Raw genomic sequence first — 15,479 nt, 5'->3', positions numbered from 1 at the left:
TAAACCAGTTAAAAACTAAATACCCTAAAGTGCAAGAAAAAAGATAATAAAATGAATCTTAAATGATTTCATCAATCAAATGGTAACTTACTACTCAATCAAAAAACCAGGAAAAAACTGACTAATTGCCCCTTACGGCCTGCAAGAGAAGGTTCATTGAAACAATACAACTGTATAGGTTTTTTAAGAAGACTGGGAGAGCAGGTGCCTTGCGCATTACTTCTAGAAACCCTTTCCACAAAATTGGCACAATGACAAGACATGTACAGGAATGGGCATTGCAAGTACAAGACACAACGAAGGAATTACTGAACAGCTGCTGGAAGAAACACAGCTGGTTCACCGGTTCAAACAAGGACATACTGTCTTCCAGATATGTAGGTTCCAAGAGTTTATCTGAGTTGAGATGGTATGGCACAAGAAGCAGGGCCTTCACAGCTTCACCACTTCCCAAAGTGGTGCTTTTAGTATGAGGGAAAGACATTTAGGGGGCAATCCTAAACAGGTCTACTTCTCATGTTATTCAGTGGGACTTAACAGTGCAATCCTATGCAGAGTTAACTCCAGTCTAAGCCCATTGAAATTAATGGGCTTAGACTGGAATAACAAAGAAGAAGAAGAAGAAGAAGAAGAAGAAGAGTTGGTTTTTATATGCCGATTTTCTCTATCTTTCAAGGAGAATCAAACTGGCTTACAATCTCCTTCCCTTTCTCTCCCCACAACAGACACCTTGTGAGGTAGATGAGGCTGAAAGGGCTCTTAAGAGAACTGTGACTAGCTCAAGGTCACCCAGGCTTCATGAGTAGGAGTGAGGAAACCAACCCAGTTCACCAGATTAGATTCCACCGCTCATGTGGATGAGTGGGGAATCAAACCCGGTTCTCCAGATTAGAGTCCACCGCTCTTAACCACTACACTACGCTGACTCTCCTGGGAGTAACAGGATTGCACTATTACCCCCAGGAAAGTGTCTTTAGGACTTCAGCATTAATGGATTGTTTTCCTGTTCTTACCTTCCGTACATTTTGTGGTTCATAGAAATATGACAGACCAGCTGCTAACCTTCACACTTAACTTTTTTCTTTGTATTTGCCCAAGTGTCTGTATTACATATATACATTCAAATGCACAACACACAAATATCAACTGAAGATAATATTTCATGCATTCAATGGATCTTTGTAGCACAGTAGATTTGCTAGTTTTTAGTGTGCCCCAGGAATCTTAATCTGTTCTAGTAAAAACCTCTAACAAGGCCAGCCTACTGGAATTCATTTGGTAAATAAGGTGACTGGTACTAGGATCCCAAAATATACTCTCTAGAGGATTGTTTGTTTTACTGGAGGGTAGTATCTCTTTACATTCACGCAACACTTTGCAAAACAACTCCAGCGTAGACCCAGAGTTTAAAAAGAACACACAAGCTTTAAAAAATTAACTAACTATACAGCCGTTATGATGTATTAACATTTTTGTGTTTCATTCACAGTGTTTCATTAATAAAACGGAGTCTATGAGGAAGAAAATAAATTCAGAGCTGCTTGCTTGATAGTTGCCAGCAGAGACTGTAAACGGCTGGATACTTGATCCAGAGCCCATTGACGTCAATGAGAGTTGTCCATTTGGCTTCTGAGGGGTTTTGAATTAGATTTTGCTCATACTTGTAGGGCTTTCCTGAAACTCACAGATGCCTACTCTAGACCCATACCATATAAATCCCATGTGCATGCTCAGATAATTCATCAGAATAATTTATATCAAAATGTTTACATGTGTACAAAGCCATACAAAGAATATTAAATTACTTTTAAAAAGAGAATATTATACAATTTAAATGTGAAAGTTGGAATAGAAGTTTAAAGGAAGTCTCTGAATATATGATATTTGCAAGCCATTGTAGTTTTGTTATAGCAAAGCCACACTTCAGTAGAGGTTGTTTTCATATAATGGCTGAAACCACCCAAAATTATCATATATAAGACTATGCCTCGGGGGGTAGAGTTAGATGGCCTGATTTGGTATAAGGGAGCTGCATATTCACCCTGACCTGGATGGCCAAGGCTAGCCTGATCTTGTCAGATCTCAGAAGCTAAGCAGGGTCAGTCCAAGCTAATACTTGGATGGAAGACCACCAAGGAATACCAGGGTTGCTATGCAAAGGAAGGCATGGCAAACCACCACTGTTAGTCTCTTACCTTGAAAACCCTACTGGATTGCCATTAGTTGGCTGCAACTTGATGGCACTTTACACACATAGCTACATATTCTATAAAATATGAGAAGGAGAAGAACCAAGTGGTAGTTGTTTTTTAATTTTTAATTCTTTTTTTAATTAATTTTAAATTCTTCTGATCACCCACTACTTCTTATTTCCCTTTTAAATACAATATACTCAATACAAACTATTGCCCAGGAGAGTTTTGTGCTGGACCATCTTGACAATTTTTTTCTGTGTGAAAAAGGACCCTAATGTCTGGTGATTGTGCCAACATACGTGATAAAGGGTTTTTGAATATTACACTTGCCCAAAGGAACAGTACCATGTGGATGTGCTTCCTAGGGGTGGGGGTGGGGGTCCCACATAAGGACTATTACGTTTCAAATGGTTGCCAGAGGTCAAAATATACTGAAAATATACTTCCAAGTGTTGAAACAAAACCATTTAATAAGTCCAATTTAAATACCCATTTGGTTAAAATTAAGGATTCAGTCACTGAGTAAAATCAATTCAATCATTAGAGCTTACTCAACTCTAAAATCAAATAACAAACAAACAAACCCATTTGACTCCCTACCTCTACCCATGTTTCATCCTCACAAATATCAATTACAATAAAGCCTCTTAAAAGATCTCTGTGTGTTTTATAACTTTGTTATGAAGGAGCTCATAATTTCAATATAGATACTCCTTTCTGTACGCAGTTGTGGTGGTTCAACAGGGTAAAAGCATGATTGTTTTTCCTTCCCTTGTTTCAGTGTACATTTGTGATTTTCATATAGCTTATACATGCATATAAGTTACCATCAAAAAACATGTATGTGTGAACTGTACCTAAGACATAAGAACATAAGAAAAGCCCTGCTGGATCAGACCAAGGCCCATCAAGTCCAGCAGTCTGTTCACACAGTGGCCAACCAGATGCCTCCAGGAAGCCCCCAAACAAGATGACTGCAGCAGCATTCTCCTGCCTGTGTTCCACAGCACCTAAGATAATAGGCATGCTCCTTTCAGCTATGACAGCCATTACCCACCACTACCTATAAATGCATACATAAATGTCTATTCGCTCACCTGATCTCGGGAATAAGGAGTATCCACTTTCTGTTTGTCGCAACAGGCTGCTAGAAGAATGTTCACTGCATTTAACTGAAGCAACATCTCACAGGCCATTGTGTCAAAAAATGTAATGTTGGCAAGTGCAGCTGAAGCCAGAAGGAAAACCTCTCCAGAAGTAGCCTCTTGGCACAGTTCTAAATATGCAGAAAATATTTGACGTCATTAAATCACGTCATTAACATTTTAAATTATAATGTTTATAATAAAATCTTTTATAATACATTGTTCACATTACACTACTCCTTCTGTGGAATTTTTCAGTGGAGAATCTGGACCTGTATCCACAAAAGAATATGAACATATTGGGCAAAAGTGCACGGTCACTTTAGCCTCCTTTATTCCCTGTTTCAGCCAGGATCAAACGCACGTTCGGCGAAAATGCATGCGTTCAATCCTGGCTGAATCCTGGCTGAAACAGGGAATAAAGGAGACTAAAGCGACCATGCGTTTTCACCCAATTAACAGTACAATCCAAGCAGAATTATACCATTGACTTCAATGGACTTGAAAGGGCACAATTACAGTATGTGTAGGGTTGCATGGTAAGCCTCAGTACTGTGGAAACAGATGGGGAAGCCTGAATATATAGGACCCCTGCACTAGTATCAGAGCATATATAAGAACTAGAGACATGTAATTCAGATTCCCAAATACTCAGAAGCATCTAATAATGCTATATTGGAATAGTTACAAATAATTCCATATTAGAATTTTAGAATTCCAGATATTCAGAATAATTCATAACATTTGCTGTGTAATTGACTTAAATAAAAAGCAGTCAAGGCTGCTTGCAAGAGGAAGAAAGCAAAACTTATTGTTTAGATAACTTGGCCTGGCCTCTTGAGAAAGAAAACTGAAAAATTCCCCAGTCAGTCCGGCCCCAACGGTGGTTGGGCAGAGTGCTCAGTGTCTAGGGTTGCCAGCTCCAGATTGGAAAATACCTGGAGATTTTGGGGGTGGAACCTGAGGGTTTGGCAAGGGGAGGGACCTCAATGCCATAGAGTCCAAAGCAGCCATTTTCTCCAGGTGAACTGATCTTTATCGGCTGGAGATCAGTTGTAAAAGCAGGAGATCTCCAGCTACTACCTGGAGGTTGGCAACCCTATCAGTGTGCCCTGATTGGTATTGCCATAGTTTTGAATGGGGTGAGACCAAAGTCTGTGAGTGATGTCTATCTGCACTTATAAAATCCTGCACTTATAAAATCCTGAAGCAGGAACAGACACCAGAAGGTACTTTCACCTTGGTTCTTTCCATTGAAAGGTGGGCATAGCTGCTTAGATAAGTCCCATTTTTTGTCCTGACCATTTGCTCTGCAAGCTGAAACAGTCTTCTCTGTGTTCCTTTCTAAGCACCTCAACTTATGTTTGATTCCCTCTCTACTAATGTCTATTAGGAATAAAATAGAGTAACTAGATTGTAGATCAACAGTGACATTTTATATTACGTTTAGGCCCCTTTTGGGGTATATCAGGAATAAGGATAAGGTTTGTTAGATAGATAGAAATAGATGTAGATAGTAGAATTTGTTTGTGTGTGAGAGAGAGATTTTCATGGGAGGGGCTGTGTTCTGCTATAGCAGAATCAGATACTGTTGGGGGGGGGGTTGGGGGAAGGAGTCTGCCACCATCATGAAATGTGGGCATGGTAGAGGGAGTTGGCACATAGGGAAGGCTGCAAGAACATTGTTGGCTTCCCTAGGTGGCCAACCTCCAGTGGGGTGGCTGGAGTACTCCCACTGTTACAACCGATCTCCAGCCGAAAGAGATCAGTTCACCTGGAGAAAATGGCAATTTGGCAGTTGGACTCTATGACATTCCCAAGCCCTCCCCTCCTCAGGCTCCACTCCTCAACATTTCCAGGTATTTCCCAGCCCAGACCTGGCAACCCTAGGCTTCCCTGAGGTGCCAGTCCACAATACAGGGTCTGCTATGCTTCAGTCTACTGACTCCTCCTGCTGCCCTTTTCTCTTCTTCCAGCTGCAATTCCAGGACTGTGCTCACTCATTCAGCTGTGCTGTGCTGTGCCCAGTAATGTGGGGTGCTAGTGCACATCCCTAATAGGAAACCTTGATGAAGAAATTACAATGCAATGTTATGGAGAGTTACTCAAATCTAAGCCCACTGATTTCCATGGGCTTAGCCTAGAGTACGTATGCATAGGATCACACTGACAGCCTTTTTCATGTTTTCCTTCTAAACGTTAACATAGCAGCTGTTTTGGAATTTAATTCAGATAAATCAATTACTTGTCCAACACTGGAAGCTTTGCACTCTGACGTTCACCACATATTTCCTTATGTTTAACTAAAAATTGCAGTGCCCTCCCCTGAAACACGTTATCACTTAGAAGACATGTTGTATTTTCATTTTCATCACTACTTATTAATATTAATTACGTATATCATGCATTTCCATTTGTAGTGGCAATGACTCTACCGGCAGGAAGGACAGAGATCTTTGTGGTTTTTGACTTAATCAGTGGTCTGGACTAGTACACTTCGCAGCCTACATTGGCTGTAACTCAAGATGATGTTATATGGCTAAATAAGATGGGTAGTATGGGATGGGTAAAACTAATTGATCCATGGAAGTATAATTCTACAATTTATCTTGTTTTCACTGCAACTTTGTCTTTGGAATCTAAGAATACCCTGAATAATTTTTTTTTTGTTGCAGTCCTTTTAAAAAATGCTGCTGACACAGCTATTATTATCACAACCTTCTAAGTGCCTTTTAATTCCTGTACACATTTATTTTAACTAAGGCCTGACTCACCCAGCAATTTGATTTCAACGTGGTTTAAAGATTAAATATATAGAGAAAAGTAATTAAATTACGCAGCTATAAATATTAGAGAGAAATTGGTGATTGATTAGTGGAAAGATTCTGCCCCCCCCCACACCAAGTTGCAGTATCTTTTTCTAAATGTACTTAGGCATGCCTAGCCCTGTCCAACTAGGTAGTGCTTTGGCAGCAACATTTGGGGGAAAGTCTATTTTTCCCAAGCTATGCAGACACCAACCTGTTCCTTAAACATCATTCTGACTGTACAATCTCATAATCTTTCCTTGACCCTTCTCAGTCTGTGTGGTAGGCACCTTCTCCAGCAAGCAACCTGTCAGAAGGAAGGATGAGGGCAGCGCAGAAAAAGGGGCAAGCCCATAGACCATATCAGGCCAGACACATATAAAATGGGGCACAGCTGATTGGCCATATTCACAGTGGTAAAGGGTGAGGGCATGACCCTGGGACTGGGGCAGCTGGAGGAAGGCATGGTGGTTGTACACAATAATTATCCTAAGCAGTGGCAGCTGTTGGGGAGAGATTTAAAGGTGGTTGTGCACAGGAGATGGGAGGTGAAGCAGGAGGTGAGATTCAGCTGACATGGGAGAGAGTAGGACAGCACACTTCAACGTGAGGACAGGGCCTGGGAGTGGGGGAACTGCTCTGGGAATGAGGCTGATGGACACATGAGGAAAGGCAAGTCACCAGTTAAGAATATTGTCGAAGGCTTTCACGGTCAGAGTTCATTGGTTCTCGTAGGTTATCCGGGCTGTGTAGGAAAGAAAATACCAAGACCACGGTTACACAGCCCGGATAACCTACGAGAACCAATCACCAGTTAAGAGTTATTTGTCTCACCCTTTGTGCCTCTTGTCTCTTTCTGAGACTATGCAGGCCCAACCATCTCTTAGCCTCTTAAGGGTCCCACTCCTTCAGGCACCCTGACCCACTCTGATGGTGATGGCCAAGCCCATAGTCTGGCTTTCAGCCTGGTTAGGAAACAGAGTTTCCTTTAGTAGCAGTGGTGAATTAGATGTGTTTACAAACTGATATGGGATTTCACTTCCCTTTTGCTAAATATGTCTTCTGCTTTTAATACAATGCATAGGCTTTTGAAGCAGAGATCTGAGGTTTCAGGAACTCTTCTCCACTGGGTTTAGCCCTTCCTATCTGATAAACAGTAAAATATTTCTGTTGGAGAGACTAACAGTGCATTCCTGAGGTTTCAACCTGAAACCTCTTAGTCACGCCGCCAGCGTAAGTGCATGTAAAACCTTGATTACATGCACTTATGCTGGTAGCAAGGCCAGTCCTGCTCAGCTATATATTTATCTTTGGCTAAGCCTGCAGATGCAGCTATCTCTGTCCTTAGCTATCTGTGTTTAAATGCCATGGTTAAGTGGGTGAGGAAGAACATGCTAGAACTGAATCTGTAAAAGATGCAGGTGAAGTGTGTGGGGAAAGGTAGTGTTTGGGGGGTTGATATGCTTACTTTAGATGAGGTTAAATTAACAGCCAGATGAGGTTATAAATTTGGGGTTTCTTCTGGACCCAGCTGCTTTTAGAAAACGAGCTTGGGGCTGTTACTAGCAGTGCCTTTTATCATTTGCATCTCATCCAGAAATTATCCTAGACTTGGCTGACCTAGGTGCACTGACACATACTTCTATAATCACCAGGATTATTGCATGGTACTCTGCATGCTAGTGCCCCTGTAGGTTGTGCTGGCAGCAGACATGCATAGGATACTCAATCTGTATTAAAAAAAAAATTAGTCTTGAAGTATAGTGTAGTCATCAGGAATAATTGCCACTAACCTACTTTCATCTGATAGGCCTTTTAAACAAGTCCCACGATTTTGTCAAATATGTTGCAACATTTTGCTTAAAAATGTATGTTCTTATCTTTGAAACCCTACTTATTTCCTGGAATAATAGTCTGGCACACACTGTTAAAGTTACAGTAACAGGTCTTTACTAGAGTCCTTTTCAGCCTGCTACTGAAGTATAGCACAGTGTCGTCTTGTCACTTGAGGGGGGAAGCACTTATTAAGTTGAAAAAATGTCTTTGAATATGAAGCAAAAGCTGATGGTAAGCCAGCAAATCACATAGATTGGTACTTTGTTAGCACAATGATTTCTCTAAAGTTGTTCTTGTTATTAAAGCTAAAGTTCTTCTGTGCTCACACACAGCTTTGAGTCCACTGTGCAGACAGAGATCCTGCAACTTTGTTGGAAAGTGGAAAGGCATTTTGAAGGTTCACATACATTGTGAGCTGTCGACATTAAACCATATGCATAAGAGCCATAGTTGGCCACTTGTGCTCATTCTAGCTCCCGCATTAATATTCTAGGCCTTTTCAAGATGCAAGGGACTAGGAAAAGTGGGTTGATTTCATGGGTTATATAAGACAATCATAGCAGTTAAAGAGGGCTAACATATGCTTGTGATGTCTGAGCCTATAACATGTCTAATGGCAGATTCAAGCAGTACACTTTTAGAAATACCACCTATATCAAAGAGGTTCACCAGGAACTATATTTAGCCATGGTTCTCCATGTGTACACACAGCAGCAAGCAAATATTGTTTGCTGTATAGCATGAGAAACAACCTGTACAGTGTGCAACTTGGTACTCCTTTGTAATGTGTGAAGTGATTGTAGGCCCACAAGGTTTGTTAACATTTTATTTTTCTGCGTTAACATCTCTAGTACTATGAGGAGGGAGCATACTGGATCATTTTTAGGAGAGTAATCACTATTGCTTCACGAGGCATTGTGGATTACATAGAATAATACAGAATAATATCTACAAGATAAGAATATCAGATAAGGACAGAAATGAAGATATCGTTCATAGACAGAGCATATTTGTCGGGGGCCAACATATTTTTATATTCTTTGTTATTATTAAAAGTATTGAGAATGTAGATTATTCATTTATATCATTATATAATTTTGGAGGACATACATATCTATAACTTTAATGGCATTTGAAGTTATAAGATAATTAATTTGTCAAGAATGAGAGCCCGGTCAAGTGGGACAGATAGCTATTTTTAGAATTACCATCTTCTTCTTGGGAGAAGTGGCTTGCCTTGTCATCCTGCTTACTTTTTGGTAAGACTTTTTATGGACTCATCTAATTGCTCCCCTGTAATTACCTATGTAGAATTAATGGACGGCACAATCATATTATTTTAAGTTGGTCAAAAGAAAAGAAGTTAGTAGTTACATTTTGATAATAAAATAAGATGGAGGCTGACAGCCCATTCCTTACCTTTCAGCAGCCAGGGACAGCCGAACCCATTTCCTGGCTGCTGAAAGGCTTTAAAAAGCCTTTCGCTGGCTTTTTAAATTTTAAATTGGGCATTTTGCCCTATTGAAAACAGCAAGGCTGCTCCTGCAAAAAAGCAGTCACAGCAACCCCATTCTCCCCGCCAGTGTTCCAGGCCGAAAGGGGACAGGAAGCTGTCTACTGGCAGCTCCGCCCCCAGCACACCCCTTAGGTCGCTGGCATCGGCCTTTGCATCAGTGGGACACCAGCAGAAGGCCCAGGCGGTGTTCCTGGGTGGCGCTGCCGTAGGGTTGCCAGGTGCCTGGTGGTGGCAGGTAAAATCCCGCCAATCCACCGGATTGCCTGCCAGCCAGCTGAGGGCCAGCGGGTACAGCAGGCCCATGTGCAGGCTCAGCGGGCCCGCATGCGCGCACGCTCTGCACACGTCACTTCCAGGTTTACCGGGAAGTGACGCAGGCACGTCGCGCGGGGTGTGCTTGCATGCCACTCCAGGCATGCACACATCGCCACAGCCCCGCAAAGCTCCCGCCAGTGTAGCTGCAGGGCCTGGGAAGCCTACGCTGTCGTGGCAGTACCGGGAGACCAGCGTCCGGGCCTCCCCGCTGGCGTTGGGGCCACTCTGTGCAACTTAAGTCGCCCGAACGCCGGTACACGGGGCACCAACACCAGCACAGCCCCTTTGTCCTTGGAAGTCAGGAATGGGCTGTAAGACTGTCTAGGAGTATTTACTTGTGCACTGTACCCACAATGAACCAAACATGTTTTGTTTTATAGGAAAAGAATGAAACAAGTCCAATATACATACTGAGAAGTGCTGTGACTATTTCCTCCATATTTTCAAGGAAGCTACTGAGATGCTCAGTAACGGAGAGCTGAGGAGATGTAATCTGTGCTATTACAGCTGCTGCTTCTGCATGAGTAGCTTGGGAGTGGGTGCTGTCCGTAAGGATGTCAGCTAAGCATAATATTCCATCAACCTAGGAGAAAAAGGATAAATTGAATATCAAGGGCATATTTTAAGTATCAAACTACCTTGGAAAAAAGGCATTTTTCATATCAAGAAGAATAAATTAAAAAGACTCTACTGTAAAGAGCAAATGGTGAAGAGTTAAACATTACAAATGACAACAACTTCTACTTTAATCAGTATAATTTATTCTGAATTTTAATATGTTGATAATGGGTATAAATTGCGGGCAGAAAGTACCAAGTAGGTTTTGTGCTTGTGTAAAGTGCCATCAAGTCGCAGCCGACTTATGGCAACCCCTTATGGGGTTTTCATGGCAAGAGACTAACAGAGGTGGTTTGCCGGTGCCTTCCTCTGCACAGCAACCCTAGTCTTCCTTGGTGGTCTCCCATCCAAATACTAACCAGGGCTGACCCTGCTTAGCTTCTGAGATCTGACGACATCGGGCTGTACCATGCTGCCTTCCCTCCTACTCTGGATAATACCAACTGGTTGAAAGGAGCTATTGAGATAGGTGATGTTAGCAAATGCTTAAGGTGTGCCTGTAGTAACACCGGTCTCCCCACAATTCTCCTTCGACAAAAACATCTCAATATGTTCAGCTTTGTTCATCATATAGTGTTCGGCACTTTACATTCCACGTTTCCTTCTCGATTTTTATATTCTGCCATTCATTCCTTAAATTGTTTGTTTAAAGCTTTTGTTGCTCTCATTTCAGTTATTTATTAATGCACGCTGCCAAGTTGTCTTAATTAAACATCCCCAGCTGGTCATACATTAAGGTGTTTGGTTTGACTTGTCACTTAAAACATCCTCTGAGAAGGGCTCATTGAAGTAATGGTATCATCTTTCAGATCATTGTGCTTAGAACAACAAGGATTAAATTTATAACTGGAATATTTATTGCACAGAATACAAATAATGTTCAGCATATGATGTTCAGAAATGACAAAAAGATACAATGTTTCCAGCATTCATTTTGTTGTCAACAAGCTTTCATCCATCTACTTAGCACAAGATATTTTTTTTCTAGTTGTGGTGACACTAGAGGTCAAAGCCAGAGATTTGCATAAGCAATTTTTTCTCCAAGGTATTTTAAAAGATTCCCATGTTATCCATATAATGTCCATATGAGTGATTAATTGATGTCTAATATGTGCACTATATATCACAGTAATCAAAGGACCAAGTTTTATCACCTTGGAGCTTTGTAGTGTTAAAATGTATTTGAATTTTAAAACAGATGCTAAACAGCAGATGAATGAATCAGTAACAGACTGAACACAGACTACAGTAACCTTTAGTCTGCTGGGAGGGATAGTTGTCAGACCGGGACTGGGGCACAGTAAATACCTCCTTGAGAGGGGGGTGGTCACTAGGGTTGCCAACATCCAGGTGGTGGCTGGAAATCTCTGACTATTACAACTGATCTCCAGGCGACAGAGACCAGTTCACCTGGAGAATATGGCCACTTTGGCAATAGGACTGTATGTCACTGAAATCCCTCCCCTCTCCAAACCCCACCCTCCTCAGTCTTCACCCCCCAAATCTACAGGTATTTCCCAACCCAGAACTGGCAACCCTAGTGGTCACCCCTGGCTTGAAGCAGGCAGTGGTGTGTCCACTCCTAAAGAAACCTACTGTGGATCCAGAAAAGTTGAATAACCACCATCCAGTCTCAGATGTGACATTCTTGAGCAAGGTGATCGAACAAGTGGTGGCTGGGCTTACTGAATGAAGCCGACAGGTTGGATCTGTTCCAATCCAGTTTCAGGTCTGGTTATGGGACTGAAATGACCTTGGTCACCCTGGTGTATGACCTGCACTGGGTGATGGACAGGGGGAGTGCGGCCCTGTTAATACTGCTGGATCTCTCAGCAGCTTTAGATACCACTCTTCTGGACTGCCTTTCAAGGCTGGGAACTGAAAGCTCTTTTTTGCGAACCTTGAAGGGGGCTGCAGAAATTCTGAATAGAGGCAGTTTGGGATGGATGAAGGATAACAATCTGAAACTTAATCCTGACAAAGTGCTGAAGAATGCTGAAGCCAGAATGTTAACTAGAGTGAGTCATAAGGATCATACGACTCCAGGCTTGTTCTACCTAAACTGGCTCACAATTTGCTTCCATGCCCAAATCAAAGTCCTGGTATTGATTTTTAAAGCCCTATACAACTTAGGGCCCTGGCCTGGATGGCCCAGGCTAGCCTGATCTCGTCAGTTCTCAGAAGCTAAGCAGGGTCAGCCCTGGTTAGTATTTGGAAGGGAGACCACCAAGGAAGACCAGGGGTGCTGTGCAGAGGAAGGCACTGGCAAACCACCTCTGTTAGTCTTTTGCCATGAAAACCCCAAAAGGGGTCGCCATAAGTCGGCTGCGACTTGAAGCCACTTTACACACACATACAACTTAGGGCCAGCATACTAAAGGACCACCTCTTCCTGTCTATCTACCACGTGCATATCCACTCATGTTCAGAGGCCCTGCTTCAGGTGCCCCCACCATCTGAGGCTAGATGGGGGGCAACCCAAGAAAGGGCCTTCTAAGTCGTGGAATCAAAACTTTGGAACTCCCTCCCCAGAGACATTTGTCTGTCTCCCTCTATCATTGCCTTCACCATGCAGGGGAGGACTTTTTTTGTTTTATTTGGTGTTTCCTCAATTAACTCTTATTAGCTGTACTCCTTGTTTATTTAAAATTAATAAAACAAATAATTGATATATATTTGTGTTTTAAACACTTTTTTATCATTTGAAATGTTTTTAATGTTTCAAATGTTCACCACGCTGGGGACCCTGCATTGGGTGAAAAGATGGCTCAGAAATGTTTTAAATAAATAAATAATCAATAAACCTGAAGTATATTTGCATGAGGCATGGAGCAGAAAACCATGACGAATCTCTGGAGCGATGGAGTTCACAAGTAATTTTTCCCTCTTGAACTGAGATGTAGTACAATATATTTTTTTATCATTTTTAAAATGAAGAAATCCAAAAGAGAAATGGTGGGGATCAGAGAAAATATACAAGGATTACAGACCATAGAGTGAAAGGACTTGAGCTGGAGAGCTAGAGCAAACCTATTTAAATCCAGCTGCTTCACCTACCACTATGAAAGCCAGCCCACCAGTCATTGATTGTGGCATATCAGGTGACTGGCAGCCTCCTGGACTGAAGGAAAAAACAGAAGTTCTGTCAAATCCTTGTGGACCCCCATACATGGCAACATCAGTTTCGTGTGTGAAGAGTCCGCTAGAGAGAAATCTTTACAGCTATATTCTGTTTCTACCAATGGCTGGCTTGTGATGAATGCAGCTGGATAGGCAATCCCTTTCCATCTGGACTATCAATACATAGCTGCCTCCTGTAGTGGAAGAAGGGGCCACTGCAATCTGTATTCATAAAAGGCTATTTGTGAACCAAGAGGAAATGGAGGGCCAATGAGAAGAAAAGGGAATAGGAGGAGGAGCATAAGGGCAGTCACACCTGTGGCTTTCTTGGCTCACATGGGATAAATAGATAAGACAGTACGAAGGCTGCTGAGAAGCACCTGACACTGTTTCAGAAATCAGGTAAACAGGTACTGAGGGAAAATAATCATTGAAGAGCAATGGATCTTTGTCCTGTGCCCTTAAAGTAAAAACTATGGAATGATAAAATTCACATTAAAGAACTGTTATAAAATAAGGGTCTATGGCAACTCGGGACCAGATTCTTGAACTGCTGTGTCAATCAATCAAGTCTTTATTCGGTACATAACCAGCAACGTTGCAAAAAGTCTAATACACAGGTATATCTAACCCGCCATCCAAATGCAATAGATGGGATACAACACCCCACAATAAAATTTCAAGCTGACTATAAATATAAAATACAGATATAAAGCCCAACAAATCACCTAAATAAAGTTATCTTTACTAGGTAGCCCTTCATTTAGATCACCACTTTATCTTTGCGAATTTTAAGGGCTAAAAATCTAGCACAATTCAATAATAGTTTCTGGCTTATTTCGGCATCGGTAATTCCATGCCATCGCTTTATTATTGGAGAAATAAGCTTCATTCTACTTGCTTCATAGAACCTACTGTGCAATATGATATTGAACTGCTGTGTCATTTGGCCTGATGCAGTAAAAATGAAATGAAAATTATTTTTATCAAACAATATTGGTCAGCTCACTTCTAAACTGGAATAAAAAGCTGACTTTCAGAGCTCTTGGTCTTTAATTTAGTACCCTGTTGAAATATGCAGAACTGAATATTTCGCTAACATATTAATGGCAATAAATACTGATGCTGGATATTTATGCTCTCCCGTTATTGAGGTGACAGAACAGCTTTTAAGTAGCTTCTGCTGAAACCATGTAGTGTATTAAGTGCTTAGTTGTTTATTGTCACAGGACCAGTTGAAACAGCTATCTCCAAATCTTGTTGTGGCTCTTTTCAGTGATTCAGACACTGAATCAGAGTTGGGAACAATACTGTGGTCGGGTGCTCAGTATTTTCCAGACAACTGCTTGCTCCCCCTGCTCATCACCGATTCCTGTACAATCTCTATAGTCATTGGATTTCTCTGTCTGTGTTCCTCAACAGACTTTGCCCTTCCTCTGTGGGCCAAGACGGTGGCATTTTGATCTGACCACTGATTTGAGATGAGGCCTTTCGAGCCCTCGACACAGTTGAGAACGATCCATTGCAATCTGCTTAAGTACTGCAGAAGCAACTTTCTATTGACCCCATAGAAAAAGTCGACTTCAGGTCTTTGTGTTGATTATGAATGCCGTTTCTAACTGTCAGAGGTCGCCTCGCTCTTCCCCAGCATTTCCCCATGTTTTCAGACACCTGTTTTATCTCAAAATTGAAAGTGCGGGTAAAATGCGGGGAAATACAGGGGGAGAGCGAGGTGATTGCAGACGATCAGAAACGCCATGCATAATCCGCACAAAGACCTGACGTTGTCGGAGGGGTGAGGGTAAGTGAAACAGCCATGCATAAAAGACCAATTATACCAAATGAAATAGAATTAAATGGTCTGCTTTAGCCATTCTGGGGTGTCTCCTTTCAGATTTGAAATCTGACATGCTGCATTTGGAAACGG

At 41.8% G+C, this 15,479-nt stretch overlaps 1 protein-coding gene across 1 annotated transcript in view; it reads right to left on the bottom strand.

Moving 5' to 3' along the window:
• INSC (INSC spindle orientation adaptor protein) overlaps nt 1-15,479 on the bottom strand; it is a 116,865-nt gene that overhangs the window by 22,401 nt on the left and 78,985 nt on the right. The window contains exons 7-8 of the mRNA XM_056851051.1: nt 10,226-10,397; nt 3,293-3,471 (exon numbers count right to left, since the gene is read on the bottom strand). Of these exons, the coding sequence (XP_056707029.1) occupies nt 3,293-3,471; nt 10,226-10,397 (351 nt within the window). The remainder of the gene's footprint in view (nt 1-3,292; nt 3,472-10,225; nt 10,398-15,479) is intronic.

The sequence above is a fragment of the Euleptes europaea genome, chromosome 6, assembly GCF_029931775.1.
Source record: "Euleptes europaea isolate rEulEur1 chromosome 6, rEulEur1.hap1, whole genome shotgun sequence".
Lineage (NCBI taxonomy): Eukaryota > Metazoa > Chordata > Lepidosauria > Squamata > Sphaerodactylidae > Euleptes > Euleptes europaea.
Note: the sequence above shows the minus strand (reverse complement) of the source record. Positions and strands in the feature narration are given on the sequence as shown.